The sequence below is a fragment of the Lonchura striata genome, chromosome 1 (assembly GCF_050655825.1).
Source record: "Lonchura striata isolate lonStrDom1 chromosome 1, ASM5065582v1, whole genome shotgun sequence".
Classification (NCBI taxonomy): Eukaryota; Metazoa; Chordata; class Aves; order Passeriformes; family Estrildidae; genus Lonchura; species Lonchura striata.
The window spans coordinates 41,488,453-41,510,586 of record NC_140703.1 but is presented as its reverse complement, the minus strand read 5'-3'; the positions used below and the strand labels follow the sequence as shown (position 1 = coordinate 41,510,586).

Sequence of the window (22,134 nt, the reverse complement as noted above, 5' to 3'; positions counted from 1 at the left end):
GTGGTTTTACAAAGGACTTGCAGGACATGCAGAGATTAAATAAATAGCACTGCAAGTTCAGTGTGTGAAATCCAAACCTCTCTCATTCTTCTGTAGAGGGTATTTCAAGTTGCTAATGTTGAAACTCGTCTAGAATGATAGAAAACCAAGATTCATCTTTGGACAAGTTTCATTTATCCCATACAGACCAGGATTAATACAGATACAGCACTTAGCTGCTCAGTATTATAAAAACAGAATCACAGAATGGTTTGAGTTGGAAGGGACCATCAAAGATCATCTAGTTCTACCCCCTCGATTGGCAGAGACATCTTCCACTAGACCAGGTTGCTCAAAGCCCCATCAAACCTGGCTTTGAAAACTTCCAGGGACAGGGCTATCTCCAGAGGCCCTTTCCAAGCAAAATGACCAAGTGTGAGTTTCGGCTACTGAATTTTTAGGAACCCTGGCACAAACTGCTCTTTAAGTCTTTACTCCAATTATACCTAGTTAGCAGCATCTAACACCCTATGAGCAAGGAGACGAGCTGGGTGGATCACCTACAGGCAACAAACTCAACCCCTTTCTCCTTTGCTGACCCTGCAGTTTTCTGCCTGTTCAGCTACAGGCAAAGGTGGACTACTCTGTCTTTAACCTTACTTGCAGCTCTCATTCATCACCCTGACCAGGGAGAAGTCACCTTGCCATGAAAGGCCCACTGGCTGTGGCACAGTGCTGCAGCAAACACCCAGCTAATGTAGAGGAAGTGCAGCTTTCCTACAATTAATTCAACAGGCAAGCTGGCTTTATTATTTTTCAACTGTATATACAGGTAATCTGGGTCTTCTATACATTCATTAACAGGAAATTCTGTACATTATTAACATAATAAATAACATTTAATCTACTGTGCAAGTCAGAGCACAAACTTAATTGCACTACTACCAAAGTTGATAGCTCATCAAAGCACATACTTAAGTTAAAAGCAAGATGCCAGGACTAAATGGCACAATTGAGGCACTTGCAATTTGAAACACTTGTATGGTTTCTCTCACTCCCTTATCACCCAAAGCTGTTGGCTAGAGACAGGTATTACCCCCTAGCCTACAGCATTTCCCTAAAGCAGGATTTCTGTATAAACATTTCACTTGATCATTAAGCAATGTAATTCATAAATTACTTTGCTCCTTTTCAAAGTAGTCAAACATCCACTCCCACTGATGCTGACTAATGCAATGTAGCAGATCAAGAAGCAGGGATGCCTGTTGTAGAGAGCCCCACTGAACACCTTTGAAGGGGTTTACCTGTTCTCCCTCAGACACTCCCAGAGATGGTAGTCATTGCAGCTGCACACAGAACAGAACTGACAAAAGCCCTCACCACCCAGGACTGCAGCACTATTTTCATACAAGATGCATCCCGAGAGGCCTCCCAGATCAACAGCAGGAAATGGCATGGGCGCATCACACACACACACCAACCCATGTAAGTGTGCAGTGCTCGGTGTGCTGGAACAAAACAGAGAGACTGCTGGAACCATAACATAGGGAACTGGGGGAACCCTACTATTAAGATTCACTGGCCATGTACCTTGAAAATGGAACATGATTTAAGCTAGACCATAATATATTCAGTCAAATTCAGGGATGGATAGTCAAGAGCCTGTAAGCCTGTATTTCAAAAATGTGCTTAGCGTACAGTAGTCTTCCACACAGCAAGAAAGGCAGCTGCTTTAGATCCAGAATGTGAGTTTGGTTAGGATGCTTCAAGAACATCTCCTGCAAAAGAGTCAGTAGTCCCAGCTGACATCATCTTCCTGTAGTGAAGTCTTTATGGTCTGCATGTCTCTCAGCAACTGAAGATTTTTCCGACTCTTTTCTCCAGGCTTCACTTTGATAGGACCTGCATTCTTTCCTTTTGTGGTTATTGTTGTTGTTACTTTAACCTCACTGACTGGGAACCTGCTGTCTTTTATTTGTTTAGCAGAAGTCCTTCTGGACTTGTATTCTCTCTTAAGTCTTTCTAGCTGAAAGAGAAACCCAAAGCAAAACATTAAGAAGTGATCTTGTTTTAGTTTTATGTTCAGCAATTCTTCCAATCAGCTGAAATATCCCACTGCTTATCTCACCCAGGTAAGCAAATGGTTGTTTCCAAGTTGCACTGAACAATAAATACTTCATTTTCCTTACAAAGCATTTGTTATATTTGTATCTTTAGAGCTCTGTTTAGCTTACAGTGATCTACCTCCTCTCTAAAAACTGAGACATTTGTTATGGGGGAACAGTGCTATCAGGAATGTACCATAAAAAGATGCAGATGAAAAAAGTTGATTTATCATTGTTACCATCCAATGATGAAAAAAGAAAATAAAACAAGGGTTTTTTACACACATAATAGTAATTTTAATAGCTAGTCACTTTTAGAGATGTAGCTTTGAAAGAATACTAGAGCTCTGCCAGGGTGAAAAGGTGGTATCCACACACAGCTCTGTAAAAATCACAGCATGTGAGTCTAAGTAGTCCCCAGCAAAGACTGAAAGGGGAACTGGACACTCTGAGGTTCAGACACATTCATACACTCAAGCCACAACATGGGTGGCTTCTATAGCTCCCCTCTCTGCAGGTGGTGGTGATCTTGCCTTCTAGTTGACAGCATGCTGTAATTTTCCTAAACCCCAGCTCCTAGAACTTTTGCCAATAGCACATGCAGCATCATTACTGCTGAGAACTATAGCACATCTGCTTCTCTGCAGCAGTTCCTCTGAAGATCATAAGTTATCAAAAGTGAGTAATGCTTCTAACAGCAAGCATTTCACAGGTCCATTCTGGATGTCAGGTCTCAGCATGTGTTTTGTGTATAAGTTACATCAGGTGAGGGTGAATCGTGGTTTGTATGAACTGAACCAGATTAAACACATGGGCTTCAGCTCTTTGAAAGAAATTCACCAAAATTAATGAAGACAAGAGAAAACTGGGAATCAGTATGTTTTATAGCTTTGAATGAAAAAGCTACACTAAAACATTCTGAAAGTTATAAAATAAGCAAAACAGGTATTGTGAGTCTTAAAAAAAGCAAATCAAAACATAAATAGGTCATTTACTCTAAGTAAAGGAAAACTGTTCAACAGTGTTCAAGAGACAAGGAGTGTAAAATTCAATGTGAGAACAGATGCAAAAGCCCTGTGCAGCAGTGGGCACAAGGGTGACAGAAAAGATGTTTCTTCAAAAATACTGGGATGGAAGGAGGTATGCAGACTAACTTCGGGACATGAAAGGTAGAATTAGACAGTGGTATTCTAGTTATTTCTGCTTTATGCATTTGCTGCTAGATTAGGATATAACAAAAAAACCCTGCTTAAGTCAGCAACTCTACAGAAGTATGATCACAGGCAAAGGAAACTCACCTGCAAACGATGCTTCTGAACTTTGCTGATTTGGTCTGCCTTTGCTTCCATCCTTTCCACCAGTGTCTCAAGTTCCCTCTCCAGATCTTCCCTCACTGTATCACTTGGGGCTTCCAGGATGAGCTTTGACAGCTGCTGGTGATCACTAGCACACAATTCACAGAACAAGGCTTGCATCAGGTTCCATTGGCTTCTACATCTTGTACCCAGTTCAGAAATAACACTTCTAGAAAACCACTGCATCACCAGCCAGACATGTTCAACATGCCATAACAAACCAGTAAGAACAGTGTTGCTGGTTTGCAGCATTATTACAGTAGCACATTGTGGTGGCAGGCTACTACAACATTGAGTCTCAATAATTTAAGTAGCTTAAAACTACAAAATGCATATTCAAAATGACCAAATAACCCTTTGAGAGCTTGATCTCGGCACTCAGTTAATATTATGTCTATCTGTACCTACTGCAGCTGTGCAATACAGTATAAATTCATGTTCTGTTAATCAGGACAAGCAAAACACCCAGCAAAGCTGTCCTTTAATGGATTATTTGCCCAGATCCTGCTTTTGGCTAGGATAGTTTCCATTTTTAGTAGCTGTTACATTGCTGTATTTTGGATTTAATATGAAAATAATGTTGATAACTGATGTTTTCATTGTTGCTCAGCAGTATGTACCCTAAGCCAGGGCTTTTCAGTGTCTCCTTGGGGCACAAGAAGCTGAGGCAGATATCTGGGGCAGCCGATTCAAACTGGTCAAAGGGATAGTCCAGACCATAGAACATCATGCCCAGTATTACAAACTAGGGAGAGTTAGCCATGAGGGACAACTGCTGCTGGGGAAAGCATCGGAGAGCAGGTGATGAACAATTGTACTATGCATCACAGGACTTTCTACCTTGCATTTTATCCCTCTCCTTTTTTCATTACACTTTATTTCAGTTACTAATCTGTCCCTGTTCCAGCCCATGGGTTTTTCCTTTTCCCGATTTCCCTCTCCATTCCACCAGAGCAGAGGTGCAGGGAAGCCACTGCACGGTGCTTAGCCACCAGCTGGGGTTAAACCAAGGCAGTATTTTCTGGCATGCGACGTGGGCCGTGAGGGGCTAACGACAGGTCTGACCAGAGTGTGTGAAGACAAGTCTTTGCTAGGCATCGGTGTAGTGGTTCGGTAGTGGCCGGTCGCAGTGCTGCTTTACGGTGCCAGGGAATGCCGTGCCATTCCCGGGGAGCGCGCGCTGCGGGCGCCATCTGCCGGCGCAGCGGTGTAATTACACCCCGCTCTTTGCCGGCTCGGCCGAGCCCGCAGCGCAGACGCGGGCCCACACCTTCCTTCCCCTTCCTTCCCCTCCTGCTCCCGGCTGAGCACAACAGCCCCGGAGCCTCCCTGTGTCCCGTGCGACTCAAAACCAGCGTGGTCCCAGTGCTGGGATCCAACATGGTGCTGAAGGGGGCTCAGATCAGGGGAGGATTTGTGCCCGGGGGCAGTGAGTGAGCAGCTGCTGGTCAAACCACAGCACAGAAAGCTACCTTCTACACCAGAGACATGATATAGAGGGTACACACCACAGGGAGAACATCAAGTGGGATGGAAAACCCATGCCTTGACCCTAGAGGCTCAAGTATGGGAATTGCAGGGAAAAAAAACGCACAAATAGGAATTCTTCCAGGAAGCTGCTGATTAAGTCTTCAGTGGGCAGCTCCCAGACAGAATGGCAAGGCTGATGCTATTCCTAATCCTATGGAAAGGAATTCTAATCATTTTTTACAGGAAATGGAGAATCCTAGGACCAGTATTAGAGGAGCCCCCTCTCCAACCAGGTGCAGAAGGACAACCAGGTTTGCTGGGCTGAGTGGATCAGATGACCTGGGCACATCAGCCCCATGGGAATACAAGGCTTTAGCAGATCCGGTGCACAGTGTACCCTAACGCCATCAAACTGTACAGGGGCAGAACCCACCTGTATTTCTGGATTTCTGGAGTGACAGGGGCATCCCAACAGCTTGGAGACATCCCTAAAGTCTTGGAGGCTGAAACCAGCCTGACAAAATGACTGGCAAAAGCACCCCATTGTGACTGTCCCAGAGGCTCTGTGCATCCTTGGCAGAGACTGTCTTGGGCTGGGGCATTTTAAGGACTCAAAAGGGTACTGTTGGGCTCTCCACATAGCCCACATGTCCTTGGAGACAAAGGAAATGAAGCATCTGGACCCTTCTGATGTGGGGCCGCTGAAGGTCAAAGAGCAAGAGATGACAGAATGATTTGGGTTGAAAGGGACCTTAAAAATCATTGAGTTCCAAACTCCCTACCATAGGCAGGGCCATTTTCAACTAGAATAGGCTGCCCAGAACCCCATCTAACCTGACCTTGAATATCTCCAAGAATGGGCATCCACACCTCCCCTGGACAATCTGTACCAGTGTCTCACCATCCTCACAGTCTGCCCCCTTTTAGTTTAAAGCCATTACCCCTCGTGTGAACACTATACACACCCTTGTAAAAAGTCCCTCTCTTCTAGCCTCCTTTGAGCCCTGGAAGGCCCCAATGAGGTCTCTCTGCAGCCTTCTCTTCCCCAGGCTGAGCAACCCCAGCTCTCAGCCTGTCTTCAAAGGAGAGGTGCCCTTTGATTGTCTTTGTTGGCCTCCTCTGGACTTACTCAAGCAGGCCCACATCCTTCTTATGTAGGCAGTTCCAGAGTTGGACAAGCCTTGCAGGTGGGGTGTCTCCAGAGCACAGCAGAGGGGCAGAATCCCTCCCTGGCCCTGCTGTCCACGCTGCTTTGGATGCAGCCCAGGACATGGGTGGCTTTCTGGGCTGTGAGTGCCCATGGCTGGGTCATGTCCAGCCTCACCCACCAGCACTCTCAAGTCACTTCAGCCATTCAGCTATCCACCACCTTTTCCTGCCCTGAAAGACTGTAATGACAGCTGAGTCCAAAGTCATAGCCTAAGTTAATTCAATGGACTAGTAAAGGGATAGTCCATAGACTACCAAATGATACCTGTGTGTACCTGCATCAAAAGACTGGAAAGGTGGTGGTGGTTAACTGGGACATATTGAAAAGTGTGGGGCTTGGGCAGGATATAAATGGAACAATATAAGGGGTGAATACTGCCCATCCCAACACGGGGGAGGGATAGGTGGGGGTGGGGGGGCGTGTGTGAGTGGCAGCAGGGTTCTGTGCTGGCTGGGTCCACACCACAACAGCCCACTGCATTTGGGGTTGGGACCACACTTCTCCTTCGCCTCTTTTGAGATTAATACTGCTGGCACATAAGCACAGGTCTGGTGTTCAGCCTGTTTAGCAGAGCCTCTAACTGCAAGGAGCATTGACAGCCTTTGCAGCCAGAAAGATTACATTCTAGAGATTTCCTAACTAAGAACCTTCTCAGGAAAAACCTCCCACATTCAAGGCAACAAGGAAAAAATATGAAACATCTGCATTCATAATCTTCAGAAGAATATATGCTACACTCACAAACTCATCTGTCCCAATTCATCTTGTAAAGTCAGCAACACTTCTGAGAGCTCTTCCTGAGATGAGGACGAGTCCATTGGCATGTATGTCTGCCTGCTTTTGCTGGCAGGATGACCAGCACTGGTGGGTTTTGCTGGACAATCGTTCACCACATGTCTGTTACACAAAGCTTTCGAGTGATGTTTCATCAGGTGTAGCACATGTTGCACATTGGCAGAAACCGAATGACTGGGACTGGTAGACTGAAAGGAAAAGAGATTTCTTTTAAATGGGATTATCAACGACTTTGTAATACTGGGGAGTATTTAAAAACAGTGCCACTTTTACTGACAAGAATGTAATTTTTGTTTGAATTAATATGCAGTAACAAGAACATCTTGTCAAGCAGCATAGTGCAGGCTTATTTTTGGAAGTACCAGCTCAGCTAGCTGTCAATATCCAACAAGCATTTCAAAGACAATCTGTATGAAAAGTGTCAAAGAAAATTAAATTATCTGACCACTGGGTGTCAGAAGCGCACCAACCCGAAGTGCCTTAAGGAGCTGCAGCTACTGAGCTCTAAGCTTTGGAATTAATCAGCTCACCTTCCCAGCCACAAAGGGTACATCACCCAGACACAACCTGTAATGGGGCTGCAGAGTAGAATGTCTGACAGAGCATTTCTGGAAAGAAAGAAAAGAAAAGTATTTAGCAAAAAATTTATACTACAGCAAACACCCTTTCCTTTTACTTTGTAGTAAAAGAAGCAACCTGCTCCCTGATCACATGCACGCAACCTTATTTAACTCCTTAGTAATTGCCCTTCTCTTTCCCACATCTTACCTTTTCTGGCTGCTTAGCTTTTTTCCTGGGTTGTCTTGCTTTTGGAGAAAGCAGTGGGGATGCTGCTTGAATCAGCAGTCTGTTGGTTTCCAGGCCTGTCTGAAGCTAAAATTGAGGGAATACAGCCAATTACTGAAATTATATCAATATATAGTCAGAGACAGTACAAGCAGAGAACTGCAAGAATTTTTAAAACACAGGCTCTCCAGAAGCAAGAGCTGCAAATTTTTAGGATATTTTTGCAGTCAAAGGCCAACTTAAACATTAAATACTTCCTCTGTTAGCACTACTCATCAGTAATCCTAGCAAATTAGAGAATTAGCCTTAGTCCATTAGTCCCATGCAGGCAAGTGCCAAAAGATCAGCTGTGCTTTACACTTGGCAAGCTATTGGGGAGCTCAAGCCACCCAACCATGATCAACTGATCCCATGACATACAGTTACTCCTACTGTTCTATTAAATTTGACAGTAAAAACAAACTCCAAACAAACAAACAAAAACCACAATAACAAACTAACCACCAAACCATCTACTGAAAGAGTTAAGGTTAGAACTTCCTGTCGACAGTGAGGATCCTACCATGCTTCACTGTTCAAGAGGCCGATATGGCATGGCTTTAGAAATTATGTCCTGAAGAAGCATTCACAGCACAAGTTTTCATTATTAATTTAAGGTAGCACTTTCCCCATCACACCAAACTTATGGCAAAGGTTAATGTTAGAGCCTAACACATTATGTCCGTAAGTCTCCAGCATACAATGAATGCTTAATAAACACCACACTTTCAGGTTAGAAGACCAGCCAGCATCCTTAAGGGCTCATAATCAAGAGTACATTGCCTCTTTTTTGCTTCCTTCTTTAATTACAATTTTAATTACAATTATGAAGAAGGGGGCCCATTTGTTGACTTTGATATGTTGAAAGGTTCCCATGTATACTTATTCATACATCCATAATTATGGATTAGTCTGAATTTCTACTCCTCTTTTCCAACTTTTAGTAAAGAAAGCAAAGCTTCAGTGGTTTCCAAAACACTCAGAGAACTTCAGAACATTTGGTACCTCAGGCAAGAGGGAAAACAGAAAAAAAAGACTAAAACCAGCATTTCACTATTCTGTGAGGCATATGGGGGGGCACTTTCAGTAAGCTTAGCTGAAAAGTTGATAAAAAGGAAGAGCTAATTACAGTGCATACCAGTACAAAAGAAATTTCCTGTTGGTTACCTCAGCTGCTTTTTCCTGAACAAGCTTCCTTGCATGTTCTTCCTCATGAAGCTTCTGTTCCAGCTCTTTCATTTTTCTCTAGTCAAAGTTGAATCAAAATAATAGTGTTACTAATGAAACAATTTTTTTTTTCTTTCTGAAGCCTACAATATTAAGAGATTGCACAAAACTCTTGAGTTCATCTTACGACTCACGGATAAATGAAGACTTGAGCATTAGAATGACTGCTGATGTTTTGCCTGTATAGGCATAAATACAGTAGTCAAAAGCTTATGCTTAACATTTAAATTGATTTTTCTATTCTTACTTTCACAATTGGTATCTGAAGTTAGGTCACAGACAAATATACACAAAGCAACACACAAGGCTCTTTCTCTTCAGTTTTAAAAACACCCTAGACAGTAGGCTGCTTTGTGTACATGGTCCTCCATGATTCTGTACTACAAAAGAGCTAACAAAGATGTGTCATTATAAGGCAAGAGAAGACTTGCTTTATTTAGACCACTAATGGTATTTTAGCTAAAATCTGTAACTTAGACTCTTACAAGAAAAGAATTTTTTAACATCTAGCCACCTTCCTCATAAAGAAGAGGGAGGAAAGGTTGTATGATGCCCCTGAGATACCTTTAAATAAAACTGAAGTAATTTCATCTTTTTATCACAAAAGCTTGTAAGACCTCTTTCGAAACACTTTTTCAAAGGAAAAGGTTAATGGGGAAAGCACACATTTCTTTGTAAACCTCCAACAAGATGAAAACATTGTTTAAACAAGATACACTGAAATTCCCAATGTGAAAGTTATCAAATAACTTTCTGGCTTTATACAGCACTGAAAAAACAACCCAGAGCTCCAGCCCCCAAAACAATTTCTCTTCTCTTCCCCCAGAGACTGATAATTCACAGAGCCACTAATCAAACTTAAGGCAGAAAATCATTATAGACAGTGACAGCTGTATTTGTACACTTTTTTGTTTATAAATTCACTACACTGAGGTACTAAATATTTCAGTTCTGCTTTACTTAAGCATTAACTGCAAGAACAATGTAACAAGCTGTGATACAAAGGTGTTAAAAGGCAAAAGTCTGGATAAATATTGAGGACAAAGGCACTATATAAAGGAACCAACTTTTTCTTTTGAATGAAAGAATAATTCTGATGATTTTTTTTTCATTCAAAATAAATGTATTCCAGGTAACTTGATCATCTTCTGCCCTTTACAATTATTGGCATAACTCTTTTTATCTATGTGGTCAGTCTCAAAGACCTTATGTTAACATCTTAAGTCTGACAGAATTTTGAGTATGAAAATAGAGGAAAATATTCTGTTTAGAACTGACATGAAATATTGACATGAAGCTGGGCCAAGGCTTTTATTCTGAAATGAATGAGTATTCCCTCAGCTACCTGTTCAGCTCCAGGGTGCAGTTCAAACTACACAGCAAGAATATATCTTACTGCATCATCTGTGACACCCCCTTAGAAATTATATACCCAACTTACATTCCCTAAAGAACATTTTTTCTTACTTATAGAAGAAGGTATTATGCAGATTACTGGATTGTCACTAAGAGAGGCCCCAGAGCCAAGCAAACAGACCCTGCCCTGCAGTGCTGCCCATCTGTGTAAGACAGCACTGCAAGCAGCAGCAGGCAGACTGCAGGTCAGCACTGGGCTGCTTGAACATCCACTCAATCATCAGGAGCCACTGCAAAAGCTTTATTGACAAAATAGAAATAAAATATTTCAGCGTCTATTTCTGACGTGTTTTGTAACAGAAAATTAATTTCATGCAACCACCTACTCATAGAATCCCAAAATCCCAGAATGGTTTAGGTTGGAAAGGACCTTAAAGGTCACTTAAGTCCGAGGGACACTTTCCATTAAACCACGTGGCTGCTCTGAGCCTTCTCTAAACACATCTTCAATGTTTCCAGGAACAGGGTATCTACCACCTCTGCAGACAATCTGTTCTGGTGTTTTGCCCAATCCACAGAACTAGGGAGAGTGTGGTTTTAAGTCTCACTGTTAGCATAAAGATCAATTACTATGTTGTTGAAAATGTCATCCACACACACATTCAAATTCTGGCCGTCTGGCTACAAACAAGACCACAGCCCAAAGTGCACTTTTAGGGAACAGCCACATTTCTTACTCCATCTTCAGACAAAGACATGTTCAGATCTTCTCAGTCAACTGTCCAGAGAGAGCACTGCACGAGTGCACAGCTAGAATTATTTCAGGTCCTAGAATTCTTCAAAATTGAGTGAATTTAACACCCAATTCCTCTAAAACACAACTGATACAGCTACTAATTTCTAAAGATAAAGAATTAAAGATCTCTAGTTTGACCCAGAAAAGAACACCAAAAGAACCATAAGGCTGAATTTATTTTCACTAGCCAAGCACAAAAAGACAACCCAGTCTCAACAAACTTCAGCTACTACCAGTCAAAAACTTAGTAAAAGCCTTTCAGAAGGAATGCCAGCTGCTAAGCAGGTTGTTTCAATTCTAACCTTGGAGGAAATCACTGCTACTTTCAGAGTACAAGACCCAGGAGACTCTTATTTCTCTTTGCCAGTGTTTGGCCCAAGTAAACAATGCAATCCCTTGTACTCTGCAACTGCAGCTCACCACACCAGGGTGTCAAGATCTTAAAAAGCTTGTTGCAGCTGCTTTGGCAGCTTCCAAGGGACTTCCAAGAAAAGTTGTGGTATCTACATGTCCTACAAGCCAAGCAGCTAAAGATTTACCACCAAACATCTCCTTATGTACTTCTGGTGAAACACTTCACCACCTGAGGTAAGGGCTGGTGTACAGGGTAGCAAGCCTATGATTTTGATAGAATCCAGAACTGCCATCCATAATACTACAATCCAATCATGTGCTATCTGGTCCTTTTGCAGGAACAGGGAAGAAATTTGCAGAAGGAAGCCTCTCCCTGGTTAAGTTCTCTCTAATTTCCAGGCTTGGGAGATTTGTGGCCTCTCTTATAGCAGCAGAGAGGGGTATGTAGGTGGGGCATCAGAGGCCAACACCACAGGGGTTGCACAGAGACGTATGGGGTTTGTGTGGTAAGGCATTGGTAGCCATGGGGCTGTAGGGGTGGCTTCTCTGAAGAGCTGCCAGAAACTTCCCAATGCTAATGGCATTGGCTCCAAGACAGACCCACCGCTGGCCAAGGCTGAGCCAAACAACAATGGTGGCAGCACCTCTGGGATTACAGACTTAAGGAGGGGAAAAAAATCCTGCAGGAGAACTGCAGCCAGAACTGAGGAGTGAGAATATTTGAAAGAAGAAGCCTTGCAGACCCTAAGGTTAACCAGAGAAGTGGAGAAGGTACTCTAGGTGCCAGAGCAGAGATTCCCCTGCAGTTCATGGTGAGATTGAGTTTTATTTCTCACCATAAAATTAAGAAAATTATAAAAATTCAAGGGTAAACCCACCACAGCACAATATAACCAAACACGATCACATTGAGTTTGGAGAAGCTATTGATTCAAATAGAGTCCTGAAAAGGCAGACCGACTCAAACACACAGGGAGACACGTAGTGCTAGAGGCCTTGCAACATGTGGCCACAGAAGTCTGTACACAAAACTGCTAATAATTGTGCTTCTTAAGAAGGAGGGCTAAGAGGAAAAAAAAAACATCAAATTCATACAAGGCAGGGTGAATATCAATAATAACAGAAAATAACTGCTAGCATTCAGTAGCATGGACGCAAGTCAAGATCTTAGCAATGGCTGCAATCTTACAATGCCTAGGCATCAACTAAGCAAAAAAGAGGACCACCAACAGACTATCAAGGCATAACAAAACTCCAACTCTTGCAATGCAGTGCAGTGCCCCAAAGCCTACACTAGACATGTACCTTTGCAGCAATAACGTCAAATTTTCATAACACCTCAGTTTAAAATAAATTTTAGTTGCTGTCTTGCTCTAAAGCACTAAGTTTTGCTCAGGTCTGCTACTGTCATAAGCTATGAAGTACAGATTACAATAAACAAGATAAATCTGATACAGTATCCAAGACAAATGACAGACCTCTGCTGTGGACTGCATTGTAGTTAGTCTGCTGTACTCTTTTTCCAGTATATCCAGCTTTTCCAATTTAGACTGAACATGTGACTGGTCAATAAGCCGATTTCTCTCCAAGAAGTTCTTGAAGGGAGAAGTGAAAAGAAAAAAAATTATAAGCACAAGAAAACAAGACCACCTATAGTAAACATCTTTGCAACATCTTTGTGTCTGGAGCACAAAGGAGGTCCATAAACAGTCCAAAGGAACTACCACTTCCTCTATGCAATTTTAGATGGTGCCACAATCAGGGAACAAACTGCACCACGGTCCACCAGTGCTGGGGAAACATACATTTAACCACATCTGAGAAGATTCTGGAGTCTCTCCTTCCTCCCAGCTCAAAACATTAAAAAAAAGAAGCAAAAATTAGAAATAGCTTTCTTTTTTTTCCCTTCTATTTAACAGACTGAAATAGAATAGCCACAGAGACCAATGAACAGATAGCTGTAGGCAACTCTAAAGCCTATATGTTTTATATGCCTATAAAACAAAATTAAAGTTCACTTTAGATATAGGCAAAATCCCTATCACTGATGGCTGAGAATGATTGGGTGATGAGGGGAAATAGAAATTTTACTGCTATTTCTACAGAATCAGTATTTCAGCCCCAGTTCAGCAAGAGCAGTACTAATAAAGAAACTCTCCAAAGTCCTGAAGACTGCAAACACAAAAGGGAGGGTGTTTCCCAGTGACACACAGGTATAACACTGGAGGATAAGGATGAGCTACTGCAGTAAGCCAATCATGCAGAAACAAACAATTCATATTAATGCCAGAGCCTGCTATTGCCTTAGAAACAAGTGTACAAAGAAAATACCAGGGTCATGAGAAGACTGGTAAATTTAAGTAGGGAAGTTATCCATACCCAAGCATATGAAGGCCAGCTGAAGTAGACACCCACACTTAAAGGCATAAAAATTACAGTAACTATGAAAAATCATTACATAATTAATGACTTTTATGATTTAACCCTGAGATAGTTTTGGGAACACACCTGTTTCTCCAAGAGATGTGACTTCTCATTTTCTGCATGCTGGATCATTTTTCTCATGTAGTCCAGCTGTTTCTCTAGAAGTCTGCATCGAGACTCAGCAGCTGCCAGCTGCGAAGTCAGTTCTGAAGATAAGAGAAGGCAGAAAGTATAAATCATGCATTACTTGTTCCTGGGATTGTTTTTGTTGTTGTTTTCAGGATAGTTTCAAAACAAACAAGAAAAGGACAACCTAAGAAACTTGCATATTATGCCTAATGAACTTTTGTATAAAAACCCCTAAAAAGAAGAATGCCTTAAAATTCTTTCTTTGTACCTCCTCATGTCACTGCAAATTAAAAGATGCTGAACAAAGTAAATTAAATGGGTTTATGCCTTTATAGGAATCAAGTTTCATCCACATCAATGTTCTATAGTATCTATATACAGTTTGCAAACAACCTTGATTTTTCTTTGACACTTCAGTCTTGTCCCGTTCTTTGTCTTGCATTTGTTCACTCAGTATTTTTTTAAAGTTTGCTGTTTCCTTGCTGAGGTGTTTTACATTCTCCTCTGCCTCAAACCGTTCCAGCTCCAGCTGACGAATTTTTTCCTGGAGATTCTTCAGAGCAGAAAATATTGCTGCAATTGAACAAGTACCTTTTGTTAGACACCATTAAATCATCACTTCAAGACAAATTAAACTTGAAATGTTATTAAAAAAGCATGTAATGTAAGAAGGTCAGAGTGTTCCTTACCAGTATCCAAGAGTCCTTCCAGGAATTAAATAATTTAATTTAAATCATAACTGATTCTAAAACTAGTCTCAAACAAATAGATGCCCTTAGTGCACACCCTTCACCTGACACATTTGGGAAAGATACAACTATTTCCCAGAACAAAGTGTATGAATATTGTGTCAATTGAGAACAAACAGTGTATCCTTTGACCCTTTATCAAACGGAAATGAAAAATTACAACTAGATAGTAAAAACAGTGGCAATTTTCCATGTTAATATTCTTCCTACCACAACAAATACACAAACAGCGTTCCCATGAATGGCCACACAGCATAGTAAAGGTTAACAATGAGAAGGGCTTATAAATAAGTAGACTTCTTTTTTAATTCTTCTGGTTTTTGTGTTCCCCTCTTCCATCTAAAAACATCCATCTCCTTAGTGCTGAACCATTTTGCCTTTCTGCTGCACTCCCAGCTTTAGCAGTTACTAAACAAAGCCTTTCTATATTCTTCACCAAAAAAGGAAAAGCAGTTGTAATAGAACACACCTCAACTTGCAATTAGACCATCTGCTGGTAATCTGATGTATTACCTGTCTCATAGCTGGGCTGTTTAATTCTGTGAAGGGAACCATAACTATAAGCCCTTTCCCCTATGGAGTGCTGCTGAAGTTAAACATAGCAACATCTGTACACACAGCTCAAATAGCAGACTAATCTGCAAGGTCACATTAGCCCATTCCTTTGTACTTAAAACCACTCCAGAGAAAGCATGTACCTGTAATAAAGCATGCTTGAGCACTGGAAGAGTTGGGACTGCATATTGGTTTGGCCACCAGATAACACAAAAAAAAATTTAAAAAACATTACCAAATCTTGAAGTGAATAACAACACATGAGAGTATCACATCAATGCAAACCTGTTCAGTACATAAGTAACAACAGCAGTCACAGTTAAGGGTAAGTTATTGATAATTTGGCCCTATTTGCAATGTCAGAACCAGCAATTGCACCCTCTTCTCTATTTACTGTTCGTAGGATTCACTTGAAATGGGCATAGCTGAAACAATGAACAGGTTTGTTACTATTATTGTTAAAAGCTACATTGAAATCTCCATATATACACAATAATGACTAAAAAACACAGCAATGAAGCAACTCAAGCAGTGACTAGGTAACGGAGAAACCCAACAGGCCAAGTGCTATTCAGTCATTCCTGTTAGAGTATTAAAGCCAACTGTGCACGTTGACACGCACATATAATACAAAGACATTAAACCCACAATAAACAGACTCTACTATACTCAATTTCAGGATTTTTCAGTAAGATTTAATATAGGGAATGGGACGAGCAATGAGGACCCTCAAGAATAATCAAATTTTGCCATTTGAAATTAATTTCCACATCCTTAAATTTACTCAGCTATACACTGAGTAATATTTCTGCATTTTTAAAAGCTATGCGAAAAGAGAAACATACTGAATTATCCATGAGTTGGATTAAATTTTCAGTACATACTCACGCTCACTTGCAATTCAATTAAACATTTTTTGAAAATAAAAAAATTGCTACTTTCTAAAACAGGATATAATTTATCTGACTGTCTTCCACCACCCATCCTTATTTCAGAGTCGGCAGAGTCACTGTCAGAAAAAAAAATTGCCAAGTGAAAACTTGGTAGTCAAAACTTTATTGCTAACGCAACATGCAGCACACTCTACAAAAATACACCTGCATCAGTAATTCATAAGGAAGCTCTTTCCTGCACATCCAATTTTTCATCTGTAAAGATTGTTTTAGTTTTGTGTCAACAGCACTTTGAAAACTGATGGCCTTGAGAGTATATACTACATTTTAAATAGTGCTGCAAGAACTGAGATTTCATCTTTAAGGTCATTAACATACAAGTCCCTAGTAACTCAGACATTAATTGGAACAGGGACTTGAGGCTATCATCCTGATTTTTTACTTAGTTTGGGTAATATTTGGATTTATCCTAAACATTTTTTACTTTTCTCAACAAGGAAAAAATATCAAGTAATTAATACCTTTAAGCCTCTATAACACTCAAGTCTTAAAAGGGAGCATTTCTGCAATGACCCTGAGCCAAACTGCTCTTCAAAGGATTGGTCCTGCTCTGGTCTCCCAACACCTCATGACGCACCTTGTACGTACCCCAACGCAGCTCTGGTGTAAGAGTCACTATATGACAAACTAATTCACTAAAACGACCAAAAACTAACCAAGAACAGTTTTTTTGTTCATGTCCAGCATGTGAAGGGAAAGAGAAGGAATAGCCTAGAAACAAGAATAAATGGGAGTAAAATTGCCTCCATTTTTGGTGTTGTGAGCACCAGTTCAGCACTTTGCTGAAGCCTCCTCTGTATCCTTTAAGTCTTCACTGATACGAAAATTCTCACAACACATCCTTTGTCCATGACAAGCCTTCCAATTTTAACAGGACCAAACCTCTTCCTTTGCTGCAAACCATTCTGGGGACTAAAACCTCCTTATTTCTAACTCAGCTAGGAACTCAGCAGAGGAAAAGCTGAAGGAGAGAAAGACTGAAGAAGGGACAAAAGACCTGAGTAGTTCATAAATTTGTACTGGCAGACAATTTTACAATTCTCTACTACTGAAGAGGAGAGTATGTCCCCATGTGTAAGATGACCTTTATCATCAGGTGTTCCTTGGAAAGAGAAGTGCCAAGAACGTACAAAATAGGTGACCTGGACATCACTGGGAATTGATAAAAGGATAAAAAGACTGCAACCTTCATAGGTGTGGAAGACACAGTATTTTACTATGATTTGGAAACATGTAAGAAAACAACTTTGCTGAACTATTACCTCTGCTGTGGCTTTCAGGATATGGAATTACTGGTTTCCATGGGGAACGCTGCAAATCTGAATTAATAAATGGCTTGTGCTTTGGATAGTCTATAAATGAAGCTGAAGAGAGTCCATCTGTGGCTGATGTAGAGCTCTGAGTGTTTTGCAGATCATTCTGAAAACAAAATAAACCTGTTATTCAGCACATTTGTTTCTTTGACACAACAACAAAAATAAAGTAAGATTCTATCAGATGATGTGTAGAAATACTGCTACAGGAGACTCGTATCTAAAAGCTGTACTTCCTTCTTTATAGCCTTAGGATGTGTCATTTTACATCCCACTCCCCCTCCACTAAAAACAGTATCAACCAGAAGATCGTCTTTCCCTTACTAGTTTCTGATTTACACTTTTGTTGTTTTTTTTTTCCATTTACTTGTACTGTCTACTACTTACTGGGAGAAGGCAACCCACAATCCGTTGGAAAACAAACATCTTCTTAAAGTCTGGTTACATTTACTGACAAGATAGTGCACTAAGGTGGCCAAACCTGATAAGGCACACCCGGGACCATGCTCCTGCACCCCCTGATGTAACACAAGAGCTCACTGACTGCACACGGGGTACAGGAAACTGAAGCTGGAAAGGTGAGGTGAGAGCACCAATCCCTCCAACTCCACTCACTTCCTTATTCATTCATTTTCCTTATCTTTCCATTAGTAGATGGAAATTCCCAAGACTTCACATCCAGATGACTTTATGCTACACCTGATTAGTGGTATCAGCACTGGAAAACCAGCAGATCACAGCCAGGAAAGTATTCCTGCCTCCAAGCAATAATGTACTCTTAAATCAGCTTCAGACTGTTCTGAAAAACGTGGCTGTAGAAATCATGGATTTCCCAGCAGTCTGCACCAATTCTGCAAACACCTGCTGTGCTTTGGATGTTGCAATGACCTGAAAGGGCCACCTAGCTGGGAAGATGCTCTTCTAAATAGAGGAGACATGGCAGAATTGTGCGTTTATGGTTTAGACCCAAACACTGTCTACCTGGCCTAAGTTTTAAAATACATATATACAAATTAAATTAAATGCTTATTTTTAACTTCTCCCAACTGCACCCATCACTAAACATTTCAGTGACAGAATTTGAAAGCACCCTAAGAGAGGTGGGCTGCAGGCAGATGTAAAGCTCCTACAGCTTCCCTGTTCCTCAGTAGGTAAAATGAGCAATTGCTGATTTTGGCAGGGTGTTTTTACACTTTTGCATACCAATCACCGGGAGCATATAATGACCTAAATTAAAATACAGAAAGTATTAAGTCTCTCATAGCAAATTACACAACAGCTCAAAATGCATTATGAGGAGCCAAATACGGGGGAAAATATTAAGAAAAATTTTAAGTTATTTAAAGCCCTTACACAGCCGATTTCCTCTTATAAACACAGTGATTCATTGTGAGCAAGAAAATTAGGATCCTAACTATCCTGAGTGTATAAATTGGTGTTTCTAAGCAGTTTTATTTATTAACAGCTTTGCAGTTTGCTTTTATAATGTTTTCCTACACAACATAACAGCTTTTCTCAAAATAACTGCATTAGCACACACATTCTCTACCACAGAAAGTGAATTAAAACACTAATCCCTAATCAAGAATATTTTAATAAAACTATTTTGAACAGGTGTTTTGTTCATAAACACACTGTTTCACACTCAGCAGCCTCACAAGTCTAACCAGAACACATGAATCCACCTAATCAAAAGCCTGTTAGGTGCTAACATCAAAAATGTCATTAGCATTACAGGATATGGCATTGATGAGCACACAATAGTAAGACCAAATGATGGAGTAAAAATGAACCAAGCAAAACACGAACAGCAGCAACATAAGCCTCAGTAAACCAAACAGTAACTATTGATTCAAATATCAATATCCTGTCTGCCACTGACTCAAACCAAAGGTACCCCATCAAGCAGTCAAAAGAAAAAGGGGAATCAGCTTGAAGCCAAAGTAGGGCTGGACAGCATCACAATCCTTCTAGATGTCATTATCATCTTTTATGTCTTCACAGGTAAAGTTTTGTCTAAAAATTAAATGTAACTGCATAAAAACACCAAAGTAAAGGAATTCTTCTGTTTGTTTTTACTGCCATTAGTAACATTTTTCTAGCCAACAGCAGTCTAACTGAAAGAAAAAGCTGCTGTACTTAAAACCCTGGAGCACCAAACTAACACAAAGCAAAGCAAATTGAGTCTTTTGGCTGGTTACATGTCACACGGATGCAGGCAATAGGACCTAATTTGAACAGCCAGTAATACTAATTTGAATAGTGTAATAGTCAGTACAGATATCTGCTTCAAATAGCTACTGAAAAAAATTGTGCTGGAATATACTCTATTACACAGACAATTGCTCTTTTTTTCAGTCTAAATAATTTGCTACCACACATATATTTCTCACCTACTTTTAAGCAAAAGAGTGGCTTATATTCAGTTTCATAAATAACAACTTTAAATCATTTGACTGAATACTTTGGGAAAGTTTACCAAACAGCATAGAGGAATTTCCCATCAAACATCACAGTGATTCTCTGCTCTTCCCCCCTATCTCTGAAGTCATTAAAAACCATTTAAATTGGAAAAGTCTCACAGGGAGTATCATGCTCTGATGCTCAGGAAAATTGAGAAAAAAAAACAAAACAGGAAGCTCTATATTGTTGTTCTGAATCTCAGTTAGATCATGTTTGCTAACTATATCTCCTCTCTTTCAGGATACTCCTCATAGTCTTTAAGCTGCACTAAAGCCTCAGAGTAGTAAGTGAAGAAGCTTAACAGTCCCACAAGGAGACAAATGCACCCTATTACATAACAGTGAGCTGAGCACTTCTTATCTTCACAGGTCTGAGAACACTGCCTCCCAAAATATCAGCAGCTGCCTCCTCAAGCAGAAAGAAGGGAATATTAAAAACACAGAGCAGAGATAACTTAACAAATCACCAGCACAGGGACCTCCCAAAGCTCTCAAAGGCTAAACACAGTGGGAGGAAAACAAAGACACAAACTCATACAGAGAGTTTTTAAAAAAGGATTAAATTAGAATTGGGTGTTATTGCAAGTTCTCATCTGGGTGCTCATAACCAAAAAAGAAAGAAAAAAAGATTGATACCTGGCAATGCTTTAAGCGATACACAGCAGCCTCTGCACATGGCTTAAAAAAAAAAAAAAAGTCAACCCAGGAAAATTATGTAGGGAATGAGGAAAAAAACCCCCAAAATAACGAAAAAAACCCAAAAATAATGAGATACTAAATGTAGTGATTATGAAACATTCAAGTACCCAGTCATTCAAACTAGGAATGGAGGGAAGGGGAAGGAAGGACAGCTCCTATCACCCACAGACCAAGTTAAGTGCTGGCTGTGCCTCCCTGATAGAGACCGAGTCAGGAGCACTCTACATTTCAGTAACATTTCTAGTTAAAACAGACATTAAAAAGTTAACTTAGTTAAGCAATTACATCAAATGGAGAGGAAAAAATGTTGGCACGATACAGTAATTTTTGTCAACTATCTGCTGTAGAGTGCCAGATGTATACAGTAGGTAACTTTTTTCCCCAAAAGTTCTGTTTGGCTTACCAAATCTATTAAAGAGCCTACATTTACCTACTGTAGACTGAAACGAGTTTTCTGAGATCGCTCTCCAGGCTTGCTAGAAACAATTTTGGTGAGGAAAGAGTGCCCAGATTCCTCTTGCTGGCCCAGGTATGGGAGCACACTGCAGGGCAGGAGACACCCAAGAGAACCCCAGGCCGGGCGCTCACCCCGGCAGCGAGACGCCAGACCCGCAGAGGAGCGGACCACCCCTCCGCAGCCTGCTCCTCCAGGGCGCGCCCAACACACAGCTTCTCACGCGAAAAACTGCCAAAACACGGAAAAGCAACTAAAACTGCAACTTATTCCAGAAAGCGGCGAACACCACGGAGCCGAAGCCCCGGGACACGTCTGGGAGCAAACCAAAGGCAGCATTTTGTTCCGTTCACCTGCAAACACCATCTCCAGACGCTGGCGTGGGGACAGAAAGATGCTCAATAGCAGAGTATCTTTTCTTCTGTCGCTTTAGAAAACATGCGTGAATGCACCATAGGTTTACACATACATATATACAGATATACATACAAACATACACATGTGTATATAGGCATGTTTATACACACACACACACGTATACACACATAAATATATATATGCACACACATAAGCATCTATATACACGTGTAGATACACACACACACGTATATATATACACACACATGCATAACAGACAAGCCAGCTTCCACAGCCCGTACGGCTCCCGGCACGCAAGCCGCCGGCCCCGCGCTGCCCGGCCGCTACCCCCCGGATTTCACAAGCGGCCCGCCCGTCCTGCTCCTCACCGCGGAGAGACGCCCTCCGAGCCCCAGCGTGTGCGGCCGGCCGCCCCTAGCTGCCGCCATGTCGGCCGTAAGGGAGCCCGCTCCGGCCCATGTCACTTTAAGGCTCGGCACCCGCGCGGCGGCTCGCTCGCTTGACTGCTATCCCAGCCTGCCAATGAGAAGGGAGGACCGCGCGTAA

At 41.3% G+C, this 22,134-nt stretch overlaps 1 protein-coding gene across 2 annotated transcripts; it reads right to left on the bottom strand.

Annotated features, from left to right (window-relative positions):
* Positions 1-151: 151 nt before the first annotated feature.
* Positions 152-22,076, bottom strand: CEP57 (centrosomal protein 57). Of its 2 annotated transcripts, XM_085575520.1 has the most exons (12): positions 21,957-22,076; positions 20,694-20,735; positions 17,545-17,701; positions 14,419-14,598; positions 13,981-14,102; positions 12,951-13,067; positions 8,907-8,984; positions 7,683-7,787; positions 7,445-7,522; positions 6,861-7,102; positions 3,383-3,527; positions 152-2,005 (listed from the first exon to the last, which is right to left on the bottom strand). In XM_085575520.1, exons 1-12 carry the CDS (start codon positions 22,014-22,016, stop codon positions 1,769-1,771), a joined length of 1,563 nt encoding a protein of 520 aa, XP_085431646.1. In that variant the 5' UTR covers positions 22,017-22,076; the 3' UTR covers positions 152-1,768. The 2 variants fall into 2 exon arrangements, with proteins under 2 accessions (XP_085431646.1, XP_021392223.4); XM_021536548.4 differs by lacking the exon at positions 20,694-20,735.
* Positions 22,077-22,134: the final 58 nt, after the last annotated feature.